General features: G+C 40.5%; 1 protein-coding gene across 2 annotated transcripts in view; it reads right to left on the bottom strand.

The window, feature by feature from the left end:
* Nucleotides 1–888: 888 nt before the first annotated feature.
* GAD1 (glutamate decarboxylase 1) overlaps nt 889–22,575 on the bottom strand; it is a 42,399-nt gene continuing 20,712 nt past the window's right edge. The window contains exons 7-17 of one of the 2 annotated variants that reach the window (XM_003800861.2): nt 16,690–16,802; nt 15,240–15,355; nt 15,076–15,155; nt 14,798–14,852; nt 13,389–13,505; nt 12,147–12,211; nt 9,125–9,203; nt 7,909–8,058; nt 5,781–5,888; nt 4,278–4,367; nt 889–2,101 (exon numbers count right to left, since the gene is read on the bottom strand). In XM_003800861.2, the coding sequence (XP_003800909.1) occupies nt 1,928–2,101; nt 4,278–4,367; nt 5,781–5,888; nt 7,909–8,058; nt 9,125–9,203; nt 12,147–12,211; nt 13,389–13,505; nt 14,798–14,852; nt 15,076–15,155; nt 15,240–15,355; nt 16,690–16,802 (1,147 nt within the window). In that variant the 3' untranslated portion in view covers nt 889–1,927. Of the gene's footprint in view, nt 2,102–4,277; nt 4,368–5,780; nt 5,889–7,908; nt 8,059–9,124; nt 9,204–12,146; nt 12,212–13,388; nt 13,506–14,797; nt 14,853–15,075; nt 15,156–15,239; nt 15,356–16,689; nt 16,803–18,092; nt 18,282–22,575 lie in introns of those variants that run through there. The other variant, XM_012812082.1, reaches the window with a different exon arrangement.

Genomic DNA, 22,575 nt, shown 5'->3' with positions numbered 1-22,575 from the left:
CCCTACTGAGTCCCGTTTGTTTAATATGATGGTTCCACATGCAATCAGTATGCTAATTATAAATGACTCTTCTCTAATTCTTACATGTGCTTAATATGGATCCTTATATTCCAAATGAGTGAGGTAGTATTGTTATAGTTTGATGTAATAGACTATTGTAGAAAACTGACCCTATTTCCTAATGGTCCAGCTCCCAGTTATATTTCCTGAGGGAGTAAATGGGACTGCTGTATATGTATCAGCAGCAGGAAGGTATGATCCTGTGATCTTAGAGGCACTCGGACACCACAGACACCAAGTAGTGTATGATCCCTCCCAGAAGGAATTTTTGTCCACCATGCATAGCACTGTAACCTCAGCACCTATATAGAGGACGAAAGTATTTGTTGAATGACTAAATGAATGCAACTCTAAGATGCAAATAGGAAAATGAGGAGCAGAGATGGCCTTTCTTTCTCAAGGCGTGGACCACAAGTTTTATTTGTTTACAATCATAATGATTTCATAGAGGAGGGGCTCAGGCACCCATGACAATGGGTTGAGTCTTGGCATAAGGAGGATACTGAGCATTGCCTAAAGTCAGCTAGTGGAAAGTGACTAGCTGGCGTGATCCAAGTAACTATACGGGGAAATCTCTCTCTTCATGAAACATGAATCGGAAGAAAATGTTGTTCAAATGGAGAATATTTTTATTTATTTATATTCTTCTTGCATACTCTAAAACGCACAGTGTAAATTTCCTTTCTTCAAAAACAGTTGTGAGCCCGGTCAATTTATCTGAGAACTTCAGAGGGTCTTCGGAAGCATTGCCTTAGGTTTCAGCTAAGCAAGTCACAGAGATTGGTCATGAATTACTACAAAATTACAGGAGATTTATCTAATAGTTACTATCTAATAGTTACTAGAAAAGCATTGACAACACCAGACGTAAAGCCAGACAGGGTTTGACAGAACAGCAGATGCTATTTAAGTAACAGGATTTCTATGTATATGACTCTATGTACAGTATCAGAATTCTTTTACAGACAGTAAAATGCTTTAATCATTATTTTAAGGGCACTCGAATATAAACACAAATCTCACTCATTTTAATCTTTTCTCTTTGGCTCACAAATGCACGAAAATACTATAAACAGTATTCAGAACTTACTTCGTTAATATATAAATAAGATACGTTACAAATAGGGAGAAAATACAAGACGCCTCTTTAACATGGTAAATCTCTGAATATAAATAAGCAAATATTTCACTGACCTACCATCAAACAGTCATTGAAATCATTATGGGTTCTCTCCTCCACCAAGTTCAGACAATGGCCATATACACAATCTATGCAAATTAATCTCTAGAAATACAGCAATAGTACACTTGTCACAATGGCTCTGCTACTATTTTCCCCTAACAAGATCCTAATGGGGAGGGTGTGTCTTGTCATCTTGTGGTGCTTTTTCTCACCATCCATCATTACTTCAGGCGAGAGAAACACTGACAGTGAGGTCAACTCCCACCAACAGCATTTCCTTTGGTCCCTGGGACATGGCATTTTGACAAACATCTTTCCAGTGGCTGCTGGGCAAGCTGGTTTGCAGCATGTTTAGTCCAAGTAGCTGCTGCTGAAGGGAAAGTTAATTCTCCTGGAGTGGGATACGTGCTGTGATCTAGTACTAAGCCACGTCACTATATGTATATATATAGAGAGGTATATATAACTGTACATATATACTGCGTTCCTAATGTGCACTTATAAAAAGGAACATTATTTCCTGCTAACTATAACAAGCTTAAGTAAGGTTTTAACAATATTCTTCAAGATATTCTATTTTCCCTCGATGGAATAGCCTATGTGTTTCAGCAACTTATAGAGGTTAGTTCTAGAGAGCCAGAGGGGAAAGGGAATTCCCATAAACCTGGGTTCTTCTTGGGGTGATTACAGATCCTGGCCCAGTCTTTCTATCTCCTCAATGAGGAAGTCGATGTCAGACTGGGTAGCAGCTGGATTCGAGATGACCATCCGGAAGAAATTCACCTTGTCCCCCTGAGGCTGGTAGCCAACCATAGTTGTGCCCGACTCCATCATCAGGGCTTTGATTTTGGGAGCCACCTTGTGATGGGAAACAAAAAATAAAATTTATTAATTCTTATTAAATTGTGAACTTTCTAGTTAACTATTCCACCTGACCTGCTTTTTACTTTTTGTGTTTATACTGACGCAAAAGCAAAGAAATATTTTATAACCAAATATCTTCAGTGGCTAATATCTAGTGACTATTTAAGCCTACCCCATCATGAGTTCCCTCAGAAAGTACTGTGTGGCTGGGTGCAGTGGCTGATGCCTGTAATCCTAGCACTCTGGGAGGCCAAGGTGGGTGTACTGCCTAATTAAGCTCAGGAGTCCAAGACCTGCCGGAGCAAGAGCAAGAGCCCATCTCTACTAAAAATAGGAAAAAATTAGCCAGGTGTTGTGGTGGGCTCTTGTGGTCTCCACTACTCAGGAGGCTGAGGCAAGAGGATTGATTGCTTGAGCCCAACAATTTGAGGGTGCTGTGAGCTATGATGCCACAACACTCTACCCAGGATGACAGAGTGAGACACTGTCTCAAAAAAAAAAAAGAATTGTCTTTGATATAAAGACAGTTAATGACAATTAATGACATGGTGGGGCATGGGGGAAGGGGATATCGGACAGAGAAGGAGGGAGGGGGTATGGGCAAGGAAAAAAAAAAGAAAGAAATTAGTGACTAATTCTTATATAAATTGTATTTAATTTGGACCAAAGTCCATTACTTAAACATTAATTTTTAATTCAACATGTTATTATGTTGTTTATCACATTGCATCCTCATTTATAAGTGAAATATGTCTGTAATTTCCCCTTTATAATAATGCATTTTCTCCAATTTTAATATCACATGTATCCAGGTTAAGTAGAATGATTTTGAAGTATTTCTTTTTCTATTGTCTATAAGATTTGGCATGATCTGTTTTTTCGAAATTATCTGTTACTTTCATTTATAAATATTAGCTGTCTACTTTTTTGAGACTTTGGAAAAAACAAGAAGAAGTTAACTGATCAAAGTATTCTATAATAGACATACTTCTATCTGACAATGTGAATGTTACTTTCTTTGCATTATTACTACTACTATTGCTTAATATTTTGTTTCAGCAATTGTCTGATTTCTTTTCCGAATGTATTTATCTTCATTCGTTCTTTATGAGGTTTTTGTTCTCAGTCCTTATGTTAAGCATTGTTACTGTCATTAAATTTAGCCTTTTTAATTCTGTAAAGACAAAAGTGGAAACCTAATATACAGATGTATAAGTAAGAGAAATTAAAAAAAAAAAAGAAGAAAGTACTGTGTGACTGAATTTTGAAAGTCAGTCCTGGAACCATGGTAATAAAAGACAAAGACAAAAACAAAAAGCTCTTATAGCCAACAACATAAATTGTGTGTGTAACCCAAAGATCAGGATACTGCCTGGCACATAGACTGTGTTAACAAATGTTTTTTTTCCAAAATTAGGTCAATAAAACATTGTCTACATTAAATAACTCTGAATAATATATAAACTAGACATAGAAATCAACAAGTAGTATACATCAGCATTAGAATAGGCTTGAGCTTAGTAAAAGATTATTATAATATAGTTTCATATGGAATGTTCCCAGGTGTGTGTGTATTATTCATTTGCCCTGCGTAGAGATCCTTGAAGAACACCAACCAAAAATAGGGATGCAGCCTTTAGAGGAGGGGTGTCCAACGTTTTTCTTTTCTCTGCCACACATTGAAAGAATAATTGTCTTGGGCCACACATTAAGCACGCAAACATTAATGAAAGCTGATTAGCAAAAAAAGTCTGGGTGTACTTTTTGTGATACCTGACACCACAAAGAAGCCAAAAAAGTCTTCATAAAACCAGCATGTGGCCAGTGGGCTGGGTCACAGGTTGGACACTCCTGCTTTTAGAGGTTCCTGTGGTAATCACAGCAAGGGGGACCAGGCAGATCCAAGAAGAGTATAACAAGATGGCTCCCAACCACCCCATGCATTACTAGGAGCCCACCCCTGGGTCTTTAGTTTTTATTTTTTCCTCATTAGAAAGAGGATATCCTTGGGCGGCACCTGTGGCTCAAAGGAGTAGGGCGCTGGCCCCATATGCCGAAGGTGGCGGGTTCAAACCCAGCTCTGGCCAAAAAAGAAAAATAGAAAAAGAGGATGTCCTCACTAGTTAGAGAAATTATAGAGGATTCGATGAGACAAAGAACGAGAACATACCTTGTGTAGTTTTTCCCGTCGCTCAGGACTATCTGGAACACCTCTGAGGCTTTGTGGAATATACCAGAAACAGACATTTGTGTGCTCAGGCTGCACGGATTTTATCAAACAGGCAAACAAAGAAAACAAAGAGAATTATGAGAACTGGAGAGAAAATTGTTCCAAACCCATATGCACGCTCGGTAGAAGTCTCTCACGAAGACATGGGCTGGATGTCCGTCTCAAAGACAGTGTTCCCTCCCCAGGAGGGAGCATGGTGCCTCATTTACCCAGTCACACCTGCCAGGAGAGCAATTCCTCATAACCGATTTTCCAGATAACTAAAGTTACCACCTTTAAACACTGAAATGTTAAAAATAATTACATTTGGGCAATTTAATAAAATCTATGACCTATCTTGCCACTTTGTAAAAGCGCCTCATGGATAGAAGACAACTGAAATATAGTTTAGTTTATGGGCACTGAGTATTTTGTTGAGTTTATTGATACAGAATCTTTTCTTGATGACTCAGTACTATCATAATGAATATTAACACTGGCTCTAAACTGTAAGACCGGCCTTATTAAGATGCCTAAAATTGTTTAGTGTCCCTCCCTCAAAGATTTATGTGCTTTTCGAGTTCTGACTCTTGAGATAGTTTTTCAGTTTTCCCTAGCTGCTGTTTGCCATCCCTGGGTCTACTCTAACTGGCTTGAGACACCACATTTGCTGTTTTTAATCTGCTACTAGAATGCTTAAGATAGTGTGAATAATCAGAGCACTGTGTCATTGATTTTTCGTTCACTTGGTGACTCTCGCATGTGTTCCTAATATTTTAGTTGCCAATGAACAGACTGACTTTGAGTGTAGGGGTGTTATATTTACCGGGTTATGAGTGGATTTGCTTTTACTCAGCACTAACTCCTATTCCACCTTTCTTTATTCAACTGTGAGCTCCATTAGCACACAGAGAGTATCTGTTTTGATTAACAGTGTATAACCCGGCTCCTGGCATAGGGCCTGGCGCACAGCAGGCACTCAGCAAATATTGGTATGACAAATATAGGCAGTGCGTGTATGAACTCAGGGGAGAGGCAATTTTATCTTGCTCTCCTCACAATGAATCTGTGTAAAGTAAAACTTTATTTTAGGACCAGTCTTGGGAGGCAAGAAAAATCCATCTTTCAAGCTTCTTAGAACTGAGAAACACTTTGTCATTGAAACAAGTTTGTCTTCAACACAAGACAAACCCAAGATTGATGAAAGTTCCGAAACTGTCAGGGCAAGACCTCTTGTCTACAAAAAGCTGGCTGAGAGCCATACAATTTTAGAAGAGGTGAAAGGAAAAGGCATCCGAGTGCTACTGAAAGAAAAGCCCAGGGACATGAAAGGAATTAAATGAACAGTACGTAAGAATGAAAATTCAGAATCATCTTTTGGCAATGTGAGAAAACATGTCTTCAGGAGCTTCCCTTATAGTTTTTTTGGAAATGCTGTATATCTGGTCCAGGATGATAACCTACCTCACCATCGAAAACCATCTCAAATCCTTCTCTGTTTTTAATCTTGGTGTAGAGGTATTCAGCCAGTTCCAGGCATTTGTTGATCTGGTTTTCAAATCCCACTGTGCCCTGTTTAAAAGAGAAAAGTCATCCTTGTTGATGGATGTATTTCCCTGTGATAGGAATTTGGGAAGGCTAAAATGCTGTTCTTATTTATGAGAAATAGACAAAAGAGTATTCTTGGAGATGGTTAGGAAGAACCATCCAATTGAAAATATACAGCTTCTTCACAGCTCTGCATGCAATAAAATAAGGTGCGCCTGCTTCCTCTTCTGAAGGCATTCTCGTCTCTGGACGGTTACCCTCAGCAGCCTCTGGCTAGTTATTCATAACCTAGATGGATGCCTGTTTCTGGTTTGCTTTAGGACAGTGCTACTCAGAGTGTCACGTGTGGGCTGTAGCCAAGAACATAAACTGTAACTGCTTCATGATAAAATGAGTGCAGAAATCGAGATTAAGCAATAAGAAACTTTTATAGGAAGTTGACTGAGTACTGTTATGTCTAATACAAAATAGTAGCTTGTATTTTTTATGTTTTTAGATTTCATTTTTCTAGCAATTCATGTTTACTGTGTTGGTCCATGATAGGTTGAAAAACCCTAAATAACTGCTTCTTTATCATAGATACTTTGCGAGTTACTGCTGTAGAACTCATCTTTCTCACCCATAAGTCCCAGCCAAATGTATCTTCCGTCTCCCAGGCAGGCTGCGTTCCACATAATAGTATTATGCCTCTTAGGTGACAGGCAAGAGGGCAGGTAGGACATGCCTCGAGATTGCAATAGCTCCAGCCATTGACAAACTGGTTGAACATGAGTTTCAAAAGCCTGCACGGCTGATTAGTAACAGCAACATGAGGGTTGTTGAGTGGGCTGCTGCTAACAAGGAGAGCAGATGCACGAGGCTGGCTTGCAGATTGCTGACTGGCCTGAGTGAAGTCCAACACCGGCAAAGCCGGAGCCTCCCTAAGTAGTTCCACAGTTGACTATATACCCTGGCCAGTCCATTTGGGGATGAAACCTGCACCAGGGTCCCACGTCAGCAACCAACATAAACCAAAGTCTCCAGCAGACGGTTCAAGAGGTTATTGAAATTACTGTTGTCACTGAATTTCAAAATGACAGGGCTCTTTTTTTCGGGTGCAATTCATGGCTACTTATATGTTTAAAATACCTATAATTACTTCATGGTAGAAATAAAATTTAGACTATCTCTATATTAAGACAAAATGACTTAAACTAATAATGAGAAATGAGAAAAAAGACTAATAATCTGCCTTTTTTCCCCACAGAAGAAATATTTAACTAGATGTTTTATGGAAAATCTTGTCTGAGTGTTAGACTTGATCTTAAACATTGAAATGATTAAAATTAATTTACAGTAGGTAAATGAAAACAATGAGTGCAGTATAAGACTGTGAAGTCAAAATTGCCTTTATGCGAATGCTTAAAATTCTTACGGTACAATGAGTCAAATGGTAATCCTCTCCCTCACTCATATTTTGGGGGCATATCCTACAGTTAGCTTTTTTCTTATGTAAAAAAACACGCCCCAAGAGGCTGATGAATGCAGATAGAGCATGCTTAAGTCTAGTAATAGGACTTCTCAGACTAAAGTAGAATTTTCTAGAATAGCATAAGAAGTACAAATAATGGGAAAGATATTGTTTAAGTAGGACTTAAAACTGTCAGATATATTCATGATGAGAGGCCTCATAAAGGAATTCAAGGTTTTACTCAGAATAAAAGTGAATCTTTTACCTCTTTTTCTAAACCTGCACTAAGTAATTCTGGCATCTCTAAGGATTGCTATGAAAATCCTTGCCTTGGCATAAATTTAGCTGTTGTAAGAGAAAGTTATAAGAAAACTTCCTGACAATTCAAACTGAAGAGACTGACAGGAGAGAATAAAGTTATTCTGACCTAAGAATAAAGTTATTTCATTTACAAAGAAAATACAGTTAACTCAATTATCTAGGTATTGATTATACTCATGGTGAATTACCTATAATGTATTTTTGACTCTCTTTTGGCAGCCAGTCTGTGCAAATTACTTTCTGGCTCTATTTTTAGAATTGTCTCTTTCATACCTTTGCTTTCCACATCAGCCAGAACTTGAAGATGTCTACGTGGCGGCCACACTGAATTGCCTTGTCCCCAGTGTCGTAGGAGACATCATATTGCTTGTCTGGCTGGAAGAGGTATCCTGCACACATCTGGTTGCATCCTTGGAGTATGCCCTGTCAAAGAAATCCAGATGGGTGCATCTGTATTCACAGATCAGAGATGTGGATGGCTTTAAACAGGGGTGGCTGGAAGGCGGGATTCAAGGTCACATACAATCTTTGTTTTGATGTCTTTATGAGACCTTGCATTTATCCAGATATCTTCCTCTAAAATCGGTTTTGGAAAAACCACTGTGTCTTTCCCCCAACACTCTGATTAGAAAATGATCTCCTGCCTCAGATGGCTGCCAGGGTCTCTCTAAGAAGCATTTAGAATTGCATATGGGTGTTTTGGGTTGTTTCAAAGACTAGGAAGTGCTATGGCATTCAGTAGGCAGGGGTGAGGGATAGAAACCTCATCAGTAAGGGGGACAGTTTCATGCTATAAGGAATTCTCCTCCCCACGCCCCCACCCCCCATGGTCTTCCAACCTCTCCAGGATAACCTTTGAAGTTAACAGAGACTCTACATAGGAGTAAAGAGCCCAGGCAGGCTCTGGATCCCACAGGCTAGAGACAGACTTTTTGGAAAGCCTCTGTGTGCCGAAGTTTTCCTGGAGCAACTGCACTGGAGGGCAGGGTCCTATTACTAGGAGCTTAAAGTGCTAACCCATTTACAGAAAGAAGCCTTTTGGTCAACATTTCCTTGTTGCCCTGAGTTTCTATTTGTAGTTGTTTTTCTGCTTCATTTATTTCAGCTCTTGGGACCACAAATTCACGCTAGGAAATCAGAGTATGTTTCAGTGAGCACTTTTTGTCCTCACTGAGGGCAAAATTGATTGGGCGCCTCACTCAATCGCTCCTACTTTTGTTCGTGCAAACATGAAGGGATACTCAATTAAATAATTCCCTTAAAGGTTCTGCCACGGACAGAGCCCTGAGTACTGAACAATGAGGAAGGGCAGTAGATAGCCAGAGCCAAGAGGAGAATCGAGGTTCGCTCCCGGGGCAGGGAAGGACACAGAAGGCTGCTGGTCTCAGGAGTAAGCCAACAAGTGCTGCAAAAAGACCCCACATGTTCTCTGCCTGTGCCTTCTCAGGCATGTGCAGGCCACCAGCGTATCTTTGGAGGGAGGACAGACCTTTTCCTTGACGAGAATGGCAGAGCACTGTAGCAGCACGCCCATCATCTTGTGAGGGTTCCAGGTGACAGAGTTGGCCCTGAAAGAAGCACGAGATCCTTTGAAAAGGTACCGAGGTTGGAAAGAGGTGACTGTCCTCTTAAGGAAAACGCCACCCATCCCAAGCCAATGAATGTTTTGGATGCCTATTCCCCTAAATTGCTAACAGAGCAGGAAACAAATACTTCACAGGCAGTGCAGATGAATCTTCCAATTTAGTGTTTTCCAACCTTTTTAATCTCACAGCACACTTGAACCTATAAACTTCTATGGTATACTTAAATTATGTTGATGAAAAAGAAAAATGTAAAAAAAAGAATTTTTTTTGTGTTTGAACTTCTGCAGAAAATAATCTATTCATCTATGTATTTATTTTAATTTTTTGAGACAGCCTTACTGTTCTAAATCACTAACATTTATGAAGAACTCATATGTCCCATTGCTCTGAGAGCTTTCAGGAATTATGTCAGCATGGTATCATAGTTGAATTCAGGCTGTGCCGCTGAACTGTCCAAGTCTGAATCCTGGCTCTGACATTTGCTAGCTTGGGTACATCATACAATTCCTCTGAGATTTGATTTTCCTATCTTCAAAATGAGGCATGTCTACCTCACAGAACTGAATAAAGTAAAAACTGTGTTAATAAAAATAAAACGCTTGCAGTTGTGCCTGGCACAATTCTCACAACCACCCTTATGTTATAGGTACTGTTACCACTTCTATTTTAGAGGGAGAAACTGATGAACAAAAAAGGTTAAATGTATTACCTAAAGTCACAAAGTTGGGAAGAAAAGTTGGATCCAAGATTCAAGTCCAATGCACCTAATCACAGAGCCAGTGCTCCCAGCTACCACCACTAGACCGCCCCCCTCCAGGCAGCAGACTTTGGCTTCTTTCTGCCTTTCTACCCTTATTTATGACATGGGCTGGTGATGCTGACCTACCTGCTTATGGGGCAGTATCAAGAATGACAACCGAAAAGCAAGGTCCAGCTGGACTATTCTAGACTTTAACTACCAGGCAGCATTGTTTCAGGGCTAAATGAGCATGATTTTGCCAGCTTGGCTGCAATGATAGCTTAACAAGCATGGTCTCCTAGCAACCGCATCATTTTGTCAGACACAATTAGATGGGTAAGGAGCACACTAGCTAGGGCATTGCAGAAACAACTGAGTGTAATGCATGATGATTAAAACTTGGGTAACTTGCTTCAGTGGTTTGCAGACTCCTTCTTGATGGGCTGGCCCACAGCTGGGCTCTGTGTTTTAATACCTGTGAGGGATGTTTTCTCCCTGACATAGCAATTGGCTTGGAATTATACTGCCTCTGCTGTCCCTAGAGCTAAACCCTTGCTGTGAATTTTTAACCTCTTCATCTTGCTTGGCTAGGTCCTTTAGAAGGAAAATAATTTAGTGCACATGAGCCCTGTGTTTCAAGAAGAGAGGAGGGCCTAAAGTGCATAAATGTATAATAAAACCTACACGAAAAGGACCTGTGAGAAGTTCCAAGAAAAGTTAACTCAGGGCTTCTCTCTTTAAAAAGCATCAGTGTCAGGCCATATTTAAAAGGCAGTGAAGGCAATCAATTTTCTCATTGCTATCATTTACCAAGTCATTAAAAATTATATGTAGGTCTCATAAAATGTCTTAAATGGTTTTCTGAATATCCTTGAGATCTGAAGTAAATGATTCTTTGCTGCTACAAATGGAAAGTAATAAGACATGACATCGATTCAATTTCCTTTAGAAGATGTATGTGCTTTAAACCGTTAGAAAAGAAAAATTCTAATGCAAAATAGTTCAAGTTTTTCTAGACTCAAAGATGTAAAATAAAAATTGTCTGAGAAAAGTACAGTTGGGCTGACTCAACATTTTACACATTATCCTTCGGTCATAGGGGCATATAACTGCTTCAAAGAGCCAGCAACTTGACACTGGCCTTACACAACTTAGACAGAAGAGGCACAGTAGAGGTAACAAAAGCCAAGGTACTTGCTGCCTGCTCTTCATCCACTTCTCCAACCATACTTTTCTCTTACTTCTCCCACTTTGCTTCAGCCCTGGGGGAGTCCTGCCTCAGGGCCTTTGCACTTGCCATTCTGCTGCCTGGAATACTCTTCCTCATATCCTTGCTTCCTGTCTCCCTTTGTTTCAGTATCTCCTGAAATGTCACCTCCTTAGAAAGGCCCCTGACTACTTTATCTACAATAGCATGCCTCCTCACTCACTGTTACCTAACCCTGTTTTATTTTTCTTTATTATGAGACAGATGAAATATTTATTTGTCTATGAACATCTAGCCCACGGGGAATTAAGCTTTAGGAGGAAAAACATTTTAGTTGAGAACACCTTTCAAAAGCAGTAGTCTTATTTTCCTCTGTGTATCCGATATGCATTTTTTTTGAAAAGCCTCCTCTGTGGCAAGACAGACATTCAGGTAACCAGTCACATGCACACCTGCCTGGCTCATGATAAGGACTCAGTTGCCGAATGAATCAATAAATCAATGTGAATTCATTATGGATCCACACTCTGGAGTCAGTTCAAAGTCCTATTAGTCCTAGAACACTCACTGACCTTCGAATGGTGAAAGAGAAAGGAAGTTAGGTGAGCTGGCCTTTCCCAGCAGTAAAATTAACGAGGAAGAAGAGCAAAGGGAACCAGGGTCCTCAGCAAACTCTGATCTCCCTCCAATCTCCAATCTCCCTCATGGGTTAGTCTCTCTTCTCTCCTACTTGGATATCTGTAGTTTCATTTATTGTTACACTTTCCACATTGTGTTATAACTACTTATTTATTTCTGTTTCTCTCTTTCTAAATTGGTAGAGGGCGAGATGGACCAGGAAATCAATCACACAATATGTGCTCGATAAAAGCCTGCTGAACTCAAATGGGCTTAGTCAGATTGGAATCAGGGTGGTACAGGGGAGACCCGGCTGACCCCAGAGCACTGTCATTTGCTGCTCCGAGGCTCTAGTCCTTACCTTTCTATGCCGTTGAGTTTATGGCGGTGCTTCCGGGACATGAGCAGCCCACCGCCCCAGGCAGCCTGTGGGGAAGAGGAAGGAGAGGGAGAGAGGAGCAGTGACCTTTAGGAATCCCAAACCACTTACCCCACATCTCTAGTCAGACATGAGAATGTCAAAGGTGAAAAGCATAAGCTTCTATGATGGCACGAGCCCACACTGATGGGTCACCCAGTGGCCACTGTGATTGTTCATTGTTTGTTAGTTCTTTTTCAAAACTTCCTCCAGGTCACTTTCAGAGAAGCTGCAGGAGGGACACAGGTAAGCTGGGTCTGAGCCTGTAGCGCCTGTTAAAAGCCCAAAGAATGGGGAAAGCCAGGAATACTTAGGGAGCCCCCCTGGATGGCTCTGGAAGCTACTTGAAAGACTGGGGCCTGCTGTCTGATCTTTCCTGGAGTAGAATTCTAACAGCTCCTGCCAAACCCAGAAGGCAGTGGCTCCCGCCCGGTTTGAAGGTTTCTCAACAGTTCCTGCAATAGCACATGTCTTTGGGTGCCAGGATATGTGTTTACTGAACAGCTTGGGATGCCTCGTGACATGACAGGCATCCCAACAGGCATTTTTGTTAGTCATTTGTTTAATGGCAGGGCAGACCACCACATTGTTTAGTTGTGAGAAATTAAATCCATAAAAGAATGAAGAGATAGAAAGAAAAAATACACCCAGTCACACATGTGAAAATGTAACTTTGTGTTCCAGGGAAAACTCAGGACTAAATCTCTTAGTTGATAATAGCTTCCATATATTGCCTTATTTTTCCCAAATGTAGCAAATATGCATTTTTTTTTTTTTTAAAGAAAAGTATCACAGAGGGAATGGAAGGCTGAGGGCTCACATTCATGGCCACTTTCTATGTGTATGTTCAGTCTTACCTATTTTTTTCCCCTCTGAAATCAGTTCTATTTTACTCTGCAGCTATTTCTCCAAAGGTGCCTAAGAAGGTGATAGAGACCATATTCTGGGATGAACCACAAGAGTCAGAAATCAGCCAGTGAGGGGTGGGGAGAGTGCAGAGCACGTACCAGGCCTGTGGTAAGCGCCCGTCGGGGATGGCTGGCTAGGGGCTGGAGAATAGCTGACGCTAGCGTGGGGTGGAGACAGGGCGGGCTGTGGTGTAGGGAGAAGCTTGAAACCAATCAGACAGCAGAACTTTTTCCAGCCCCCGATGGACTGGGCTGTTCTGTGACTTATGGCACTTACATCGACATGCAGCCAAAGGTTATATTTCTCACATATATCTGCAATCTCCTGTATCGGATCAAAAGCTCCATAAACCGTTGTGCCAGCAGTTGCATTGACATAAAAGGGAATGTAGCCCTGCAAAGTAAGAGAGGAAGGCTGATTAGTCTTTTTACCCTTTCTCATTTCCTCCTTTCCACCTGAAGTAGAATTGCAGTAGCATTTATTCCTAGCAGTCATTGGCTAAGCTGGGGGTGGCAAACGCTGTGTTTGGTAGTACTCTTTGTTGGTTCATTCACTCATTCATTCATTTATTTGACAAAATTTTTTGAGTGACTCTCATGTGCCAAGCCTAATGCTGGGGATATAGCAGTGAGCACAATAGAAAAATTCTGACGTTGTGGACCTTACATTCTAGTTTGTGTGTGTATGGGGGGCGGGGGGAAGACAACAAACGAAGTGAAATAAGCAAAATATGCAGTATGTTTGATAGGAATGAGTTCTATGGCAAACAAGAAGGTAATCATGAATATTTGGAGTGATGGGCAGATAGTTCTAAATGTCCTCTGGACCTTGTTCTCTTAGGTGCTGTGTTGTTTTAAGTGTATTGATACAATAATTAAACTAAAGCATTATTTAGTTATTTGAAACAGATCTATGCACTGTGAAAGCTGAAATACTCATTAACTGTGGACATGCTGAAATTTTGACAGGAATGAGAAACAAATGAAGGAGAGTGCCAAGACAGGGTTGGGGAAATCTATGAGTCTTAGGCTATTTGAAGGTCATCTCCACCTCTGCTCCTTGCTCAATCCTCATAACCTTTACACCCCCCTCCTCTGCTGAGGCCCCAGTAAACATCTATGATTAGAGAAGAAGATACAAGAATGTAACCAAAACAATGTGTTGGTAAATGGCCTGATAGTTACCTGGCAGTGACTTGTGGATATATCTGTTCTATGAGATTTTTTTTTTTTAAGAGAATTTGTTGAGACTGGATTTGCCAAGTACCATGGGCCATCTGCCAGGGCATGGATACTTTGCTAAACAGAATCCTAAGCTAAAATGGTATTTGTTAAAATGAGATAAGACCTAACAAGTAGCAAGTAGTAACAATTAGGCTGTCTCTTCATGATGCTCAAGAAGTTGATTTATTGAAGAACATCAAATTAAGCACTTGGCACAATGAAGACAGGACAAGTGGTCTAATGAAATGAATTTTTCATTAAAAAAATTGATACTGTGTAGATATAGCTTTAAAACCCAATCATTTCACAAGTTGGAAATAAGCAAGTATCTGGGAATAGTATTTTATTAGCACCATAAAATTATCTCTTATTTTATCAAAGACTTTTATTGTCTAGGGCAGAAGGAAGGTATTTTTAAAAATCTGTATTCACCAGAGTTTAGATGCACCATGGTGGACATACCTTTTGCTTGGCTTCAAGAATTTTTGCCTCAAAATCGGCTGGAATTATCTTCCCCCTATAAGTATGGTAAAAGGAGAGAATTAAAATGAAGAATCAATGAGATTGCACATGGAGAAAACTTCAGCAGCAGCAAAAAAGTACTTTAATTGGATATTTTCAACAGACCATTAGCGGCTTGGCACACTGTACTAAGCCAGTCCTTAAGCACAATAAAACAAATTTAACAGATGAACATATTTAATACATCAAGACCCTAATATTCACTCTCCCCTGCCCACCTTTCATTGCACTTTATCAAAATCACGTTGTCGGTTCCAAAGCCCAGTGCAGCCCCAGCTTTCTTTATGGAATAGTGACTCTGCAACAAACAGAAATTTGAGGTTAGATATGAGACAGTCGCTTGGAAAATACCCTAGTCCACGAGCAAGAGCCCCCAACTCACTTGTTCTGAGGTGAAGAGGACCAGTTTGGGAACAGCAGCCATTCCCTTCGTCTTAACCTCGGGGAAGTACTTGTACCGAGCAGCCATGATGCTGTACATGTTGGATATGGCTCCCCCTATCGGCAAGCAGACACAGCGGCAGGTGTTAGGGCTCTTTCCTTATTGTTTTCAACAAGGAAGGCTGAGCTGGTGTTTCAAGAGATAAGGCAGGCTAGGAAGGGGATTAGAGTATCCTGGTAGGTTTTGCTAGCTTCCTTATTGCTGGGACTTCCCTATGGTCCCTCTTTCCTGAGAATACAGGCAGTCACACTCCTTACCGAAGTGATCTAGAAAATTTGGCTGGAGACGAATCATATACTCCAGTGCCCTTCCCACCTGAAGCTCAGACAGAAATATAAGAGGTAGCAGCAGCAGTGGCTGCAAAGGAATAGGTGAGTTACACCCTTCCTGCTTCTGTTTTCTGCTCAGTCTATTTACTGAACAAAGATGAATCTGTTCCCTGACTTCAGAAAGACAGAGAAAGAGAGAGTAATGGAACTCACAGGAGGAAGCAAAGACATTGCTTGGTTATCTGCCTGGATACTCCCGTCAAAGAACAGCCCAACTGAGTTATTGAGTCATTTAGGAGAGTTCTAAGTTTATTAAAATAAAAACAAAAACAAACTCTTGCTTACTTAAATGAAGTCACAAGAAGAACGGAAGTAACCATTTATGTTTGGCCAACACAAACTAGTCACTTTTACATCAAGTTCCTGATAATTAAACAGGCAAATCTGTGGTCTGCTTGAACTGCCTGGACAATTGCAAGCTTTATTCCTTCTTTTGCCATTGTACACAATCTCAGTGTCTCTGACATCATCTATAACTCCTCCCTCCACTTGGGAGAATAGCTGTCCTGGTTTGACATTTATTGCTTTATTTTCAGATATCTGGCTGAATGTCCTTGTTTTAAAGATTCTTGTTGTATTTACTTCAAACTAGAGACTCAAAGCAGATAAGCTATTTTGGCTGAAATCAACCAGTTAATTGATAATCTTTTGGGGGGGGGGGACAGAATCTCCAGCTGATGCCCTAGGTAAAGTGCTGTGGTGTCAAAGCTCATAACAACCTCAAACTCTTGGGCTCAAGCAATTCTCTTGCCTCAGTCTCTCAAATAGCTGGGACTACAGGCTCTGCCACAACCCCAGCTATTTTTAGAGATGGGGTCTCACTCTGGCTGAGGCTGGTCTCAAACCGTGAGTTCAAGCAATTCACCTGCCTCAGCCTCCCAGAGTGCTAGCATTACAGGCATGAGCCACTGCACATGGCCACTCCAACTTAATGGAAATAAAAACAAAAATTAAGGACATTATTCTTTCACAAACTCACTTCCTATTTAGTGTTTTTAAGAATCTCAAAGATCCATATTGTAAACCTTGGAAAGAGTCAGAAGAAGAGAAGAGAAACCTACCAGGAGAAAATATCCCATCACCATCTTTACTTGACCACCCAACAATCTCTCTCATCTTCTTGAGCGTTATTTGCTCCATGAGGACAAATACTGGTGCAATTTCATATGTAAACCTGGAAAGGTAGTGAGAAAAAGGATGAAAGAAGGTAAAGTCAAAGCACTTATTTTGGCAACACAGATGATTGGCTTAATATTTGTACTTGGGCTCTAAGAAGATGTTCATGACAACTAAAATGATTCATTTCCTGGAAATGCATTAAGTCACCAATCGTAAAATGTCAGAAACCAGCCTGGGTTACTGAGAGGTGCTGGAAGTGTGCACTGTGACACTCACCAACAAAATAAATTCTCGTCTGAGTGGAATGTCTTAGGTGTGGCCCACCCAGAGGAACAGACAGAAAGCAAATGACTTTCCTGAGTCCCTTTTACCACTAAGATTATAGGACAATTGGCCTATATTGCTTCAATTATAGGCAAATATTAATTGGAAAAAATTCTAAGTTCTAAAATTTGTTTGCAATCCTTTTTAAAAATACTAACTGCTAGTTTCACAACTGTAGAATCTATACAAGCCATAGCCAAAGTCTATCCTTTAAAAACAATGAAAATATCCAGAAGCTAACTGTGAAGATAATTGGAAATATTGACTCAGGTTTTAAAGATCTCGATATAATTATCTACATGGTTTTTCTACTGATAATCCCCAAGGACAGCTATGTTTCTATAATTCTCTCAAGTCAATATCTGTCAAGAGTAATTATAAGTGATGATTTTCTCATTACAAATTATAAATAACAAGAAGATGGTCAACTGGCATACACAGCTAACTGTGGGTATCAGATATCCTGGCAGGTAACATTTGTCTTCTAACAAACTGATTTAGAAGTAGCAAGCCATGCTCTCTTCAAAGCAATTCAAAACAGAGGCACAGTCTGGTAGACTAGTCATTGAAACAAGATCATGGTACGAAACACAGGGCCTGAGAGAAATCAGGGAAGGTCATCCACAGAAAATTCAGCCAGAATACAAAGATATTTACTAAGCTTGGAGGCTCTCTGTCTTTCTTGTTTTTGCTTAGCCTTGTAAACGTTAGAGTCTGTGGGCTGGGCTCACACCATCTTTGTTGAAAAGAGATGCTTAGATTGATTTAGCCACGTGATATGGGGAGGCTCTGACACTGGTTAGGGTGTTTGAGCTGAATGCCAATGTTGAGGACTAATGAGAATTCTTGCTTGCTTAATCATTTAGAAAAGCTATTTGTAAGGATGAAATAACTATTGTTGTACATGAGCCACAGGTGAAGCTACTAAGTTTTAATCATGGAGGAAAAAAGCAATCAAATTAATCACATGGTGATAGAAGAGGACAAAAAGATTGATCTAGCAGGATCCTCAGGATACGTCTGTTGGTAGAACTATTTTGCTTCCAAAATGAACATGTTCATTTTCCTTAGGAGGCCCCTGGAAATTTAGGAGAAAGACCCTTGGAAACCATATGTGCAGTTACCATCACCTCTGGAGGTCACAATCATGCTTTGGTTCTGCTCTGAGCCCCATCACCGTAGCAACCAACACTCCCTCATGTCTGATGGCCTGATAAAGGAAGAAGAAGAGAAGGATTCCTGGTTTAGCCTGTGCTGCTGAGTGTACCAAGAGGCAAACTCACGAAGGGATTCTAACCATTCTTGAACAAATGTGTTATCAGTGGTTCCACTGCTTTTTGGAAATATTGGAATGGAAATAAATGTTTGTATGATGAAGGGGTACTGGTGGCACGGCACTAAATTAGTCTCTGGGGTAAGGCAAGGAACAAATGAAACCATACACCATAATATCAGAACTGAATCAAGGATTGGAAGAAAGCTTTCAGAGTCACGTCAGTGTTAGATGGGCAGGCAGGGACCATGTGGGCAAGGGAGAAGCGTTGTGGCTGAATATTAAGGGCTGGTCCAACTCCATGCTTAGTGACTAAAACCAACTTAGGCCCTGGGTTTGCATGAATTGGCCTCCCTATCTAAGGCCTAGGAACATGGCCATTGCACTCAGGATTAGGAGGAAGCATCTAGAAACTTTGATCATGAATCTATCTGATCTCATCTATTTCAGGTTCCTATTTATTCCAGGTACCTGATACCTGAACTTTCTTTCAGTTCTATTCAATGAGTACTTACTGAGTGACTATCCTTTGCCAGGTGACATCCTATGTACTGAGGAGTAAGACATTATAAGACACCCTTCCGAACCCAGAGGAGGAAACTTACTTGGATGAATCCAGCATCTGGTTCTTGACCTGACCTTAGCAGCATCCTATCTGGTGGTTCCTGCCTGGGTCTGAAGGACCAATTATCCCACAGCTAGCACCAAGCTTATCCTGACTCAGGAGCTTCGTTCTGACATCCTCTCCCAGAAGCTTGGGAAACCAAGCTTTGTTCTGACATCCTCTCCCAGAAGCTACTATGTCAGCCCTGGCTGTTGATCCACAGGCAGGCCTGACAAATGAGCTACCATGGAGTTCTTTATTCCTGACACTTCTTCTGACCCTGCCATCCCATCCTGGGCCATGTTCATAATCTATAAGGCTGCACCCACAGCTTTACAGAAGGCCTTATAGTTCACCCCAGAGAAGTGGATTCCCCCCAGACCTCTTTGAGAATCTTAGAAAAGCTATGGGCCTTCTCTCCAGGTAAAAAATAAAGTTATGCACATAATTTTGTATACAACTATAGGAAATTCTTCTCTTTTGACCTGGACCCAGGTTATGGACCCCTTCCTTAAATAACTGATAAAAACAGATGAAGTCAAGAGATCAAAGGTCAAATATGAATACAGAAGGAGCTATTCAGATGCTGAAATCAGAGTACAAGATTACATTTCTGGATCAGAACAAGAAACTAAAACTGCCAACGCCTCTGGGTTGAACCATAAGAATGTGGGGTTAAAAGCAATAAGATGTTGACATCCATGGAGTGACACTAAAGGAGAGTGCTGAGCATTTCTATATTCTGAGTAGGGGGAAGAGTCAGCCCTTCTAAAGTGGTTCAGCTCACCTTTCCAGCGGTGTACACTCAGAACTAAGGCAAATTAATTGTCAAGAATGCAGAGCTCTCTTAGGGCATAGACTGTTGATTGTTAACCATCTCAATTTTCCTTTGCTTCTTTAAATTTTATTATTTTATTTAGGGTTGCAGTACACTCCCAAATCAAAGACTTTATTTTAGCCTTTTTAGATGTGGCAATGGGTCTAAGTTCTGACTAAAAGGTGTTATGGGAATATGGTATAAGACTTCTGAGAAGACTTCTTAGTAGGAAGGAATATGCCCTCCCTTTGCCTGCCTGCATTCCTTCCTTCCTTCCTTTCTTCCTTTTTCTCTCCCTCCTGTCCTCCTTCCTCCATTCTTCCTGAATTCTGAAACATAGGAGTGATGGCTGGAGCTCCAGCAGCCAGCCTGCATCCTGATGCAACTTAGAGGATGAGAGTCACATGCTGCCATAGGGATTAGAAGGGCATAAGGAACCTGGATCCCTGGTGACTATCCAACCGGAAACTTCTGTAATAAGACAAAAAAATAATTTTGCATATTGACCCTACCTTGATACTCCTTTTAGACTGGCAATTGCATCTAACAGATGTGGCTAGTAGTACATCTTCTCCTTTAAAGTTAACACATCTGAGGGGAGTGAAACCTTTCACTGTCATCTGGGCAACGTGGCCCCTGTGTGTGGTCCCTGCTACTCAGGGAGGCTGAGGCAGCAGGACTGCTTTAGCCCTAAAGTTTAAGGGTGCTGTGAGTTATGATGCCATAGCAATCTAGCCTGGGGCAACAGAGTGAGACTCTGTCTCCACACAAAAAGAAACACTCAACTGTCCAGCTATGAGATTTAGAAATAAGAGTTGGAGGCTGAGGAGAAGGTTCTCGAATAGCAACAGTGACCTGTGGGATGCCTGCTTTTCCTAAGACCTGGGCACTTAAAACCGGAGTTTTCTTTAGTCTTAGAATGAACTCTGTCGGATAGATATGATTATTCTCCATTTTCCTGATGAAGAAACCGAGACTCAGAGAAATTTAAGGATTTGTCTTGACATCTCCTGGCTAGTAAGTTTCAGCGTCAGAATTCCAAGGCCTTTACAGCACAGCTGCTTTTCTATGACAAACGTGAACTGCTCATCATAGGCTCCTGTCTCCAATCTGCCCAGTGGAGAAAATGATGCGTAACGCCCATGGAAAATTGCTGTGTAATTTCTATGAAAAGAAAGTGCTAGATGCTTGAAATCATAACTTCATCACAAAGGGTCGTGATAGATCTTGCCATTACACTTAGATCATACTCAACCTGCACAACTGTGATTGGTGGCCCTGTTTTAGAAGAAAAGAGCTTTAGAAGAAAAGAGCATGTGCCTTGGACAACCACACATTCATGAGATTTTCTTTGGATCTTCATGGGATCCTTGTTTGGAAGAATCTATCTCAAAGCTATATGCACAAGCAGGAGAAAAGGCATGAACATAGACATTCTTCCTGTTTTAACAGTAAAGCACCTTCCTTTTTGCTATTTGAATTAGGATATTGGATCGTTCTTTTAAAAAGACTCCACCAAGGAATAGAGTTACTAGTCTGTACTATGAGGCCCCATCATAGTGGCACCATGCATAGTTTAGAGTATACTCTAAACCCAATGAGAGTATAGATCAAAAACCTCAGCTGTATCACTAACTAAATCCTGCTCTGCCAAAGAAAGATCCTTTTGCCGTGGACTTAATTTGAGCACTATTCCCAACTGAAGGAGGAATTGTTACAAGGAAGCAAATTCTGCCCAAGTTCCTGACAGCACTGCCATAGTCTATGATCTTCCAGGGGAATGGGCTTAGAACAATTTATAGATAATAGTCACTACTTTTTCAGACAATTCCTTGTCTCTAGAACTGACAGAATCTATTTCACTATTTTAAATAACCTCCTCTACCCATCTGTTGGAATTGGATCATATTTTATAAATATCCACCGCTCAGTACAGCTGCAATTACTATGTGTCATTTAGTTGGATTGGCCTTGACCTCAGAGAGCTGGGATGTATTTCAGTGTTTTGTAGCTGAGCTAAGAGAAGGGACTTGGGTTTTATTACACATACCCGAAAAGGAGAATTTGCAGGATCCTTCTGGTTGAAGGAAAGCCTTTGAGAGAATATTTGGCTTTTTACATTCAAAGGGGTGAATTCCTTTATTTACTTTGAGACATTCTTTAAGATGCTGGGTGAATTCTGTGCTTATTTTAATATGGACACTTGCACCTTAATGGATATGTACCTTTTACCCTGATATCCTTGGGTATTTTCCAAATAGTTGAGGTAAGTACAACAACTGCACTTTCTAAGTTAAATTGTGCTAGATGCTACAATTAAGCATTACTGTCTTTTTTGAAGTTGTAATTATCTATAGCTGTTATGATGTCTGTATCTGCACCGGCTGATATATTTTTATTTCACAAACCATAATGTAATATGGTAAAGATTATAAGGTGGAGCTTTTTGTTTGAGGAGACCTTCCTAGCGATTGTATCTGTGACCCAAATTCTTCTCAGTCCTTTGAACTTTCTTTGATACAACATGGACACTCCATGAAGTTAGCCATGACTTGTAAGCAGGGAGCATGAAAATCATTTTAGTTTTTCAATCAATTTAATCTTTAATGCCTTTTAGCACCAAAGGCTTCACTTGTCACAACTGCTTTTTAGATTTGTCACTATTGTTTTAAATTAGCAAACAAAACAGGAATCCTTAATTAATAGAAACTTTTCTGAATGTAGTGAAGTATTTTGAGTCATAGCATTAAGCAGCTTTAGAACATACAGGAATCAATATATAATTGGGCTAGTTTAAGAAAAACAGAATA

Source organism: Otolemur garnettii, unplaced genomic scaffold, assembly GCF_000181295.1.
Source record: "Otolemur garnettii isolate 467f Iridium unplaced genomic scaffold, OtoGar3 scaffold00187, whole genome shotgun sequence".
NCBI lineage: Eukaryota > Metazoa > Chordata > Mammalia > Primates > Galagidae > Otolemur > Otolemur garnettii.
The sequence above is the reverse complement of the archived record's forward strand: the minus strand, read 5'-3'. Positions and strand labels throughout refer to the sequence as shown.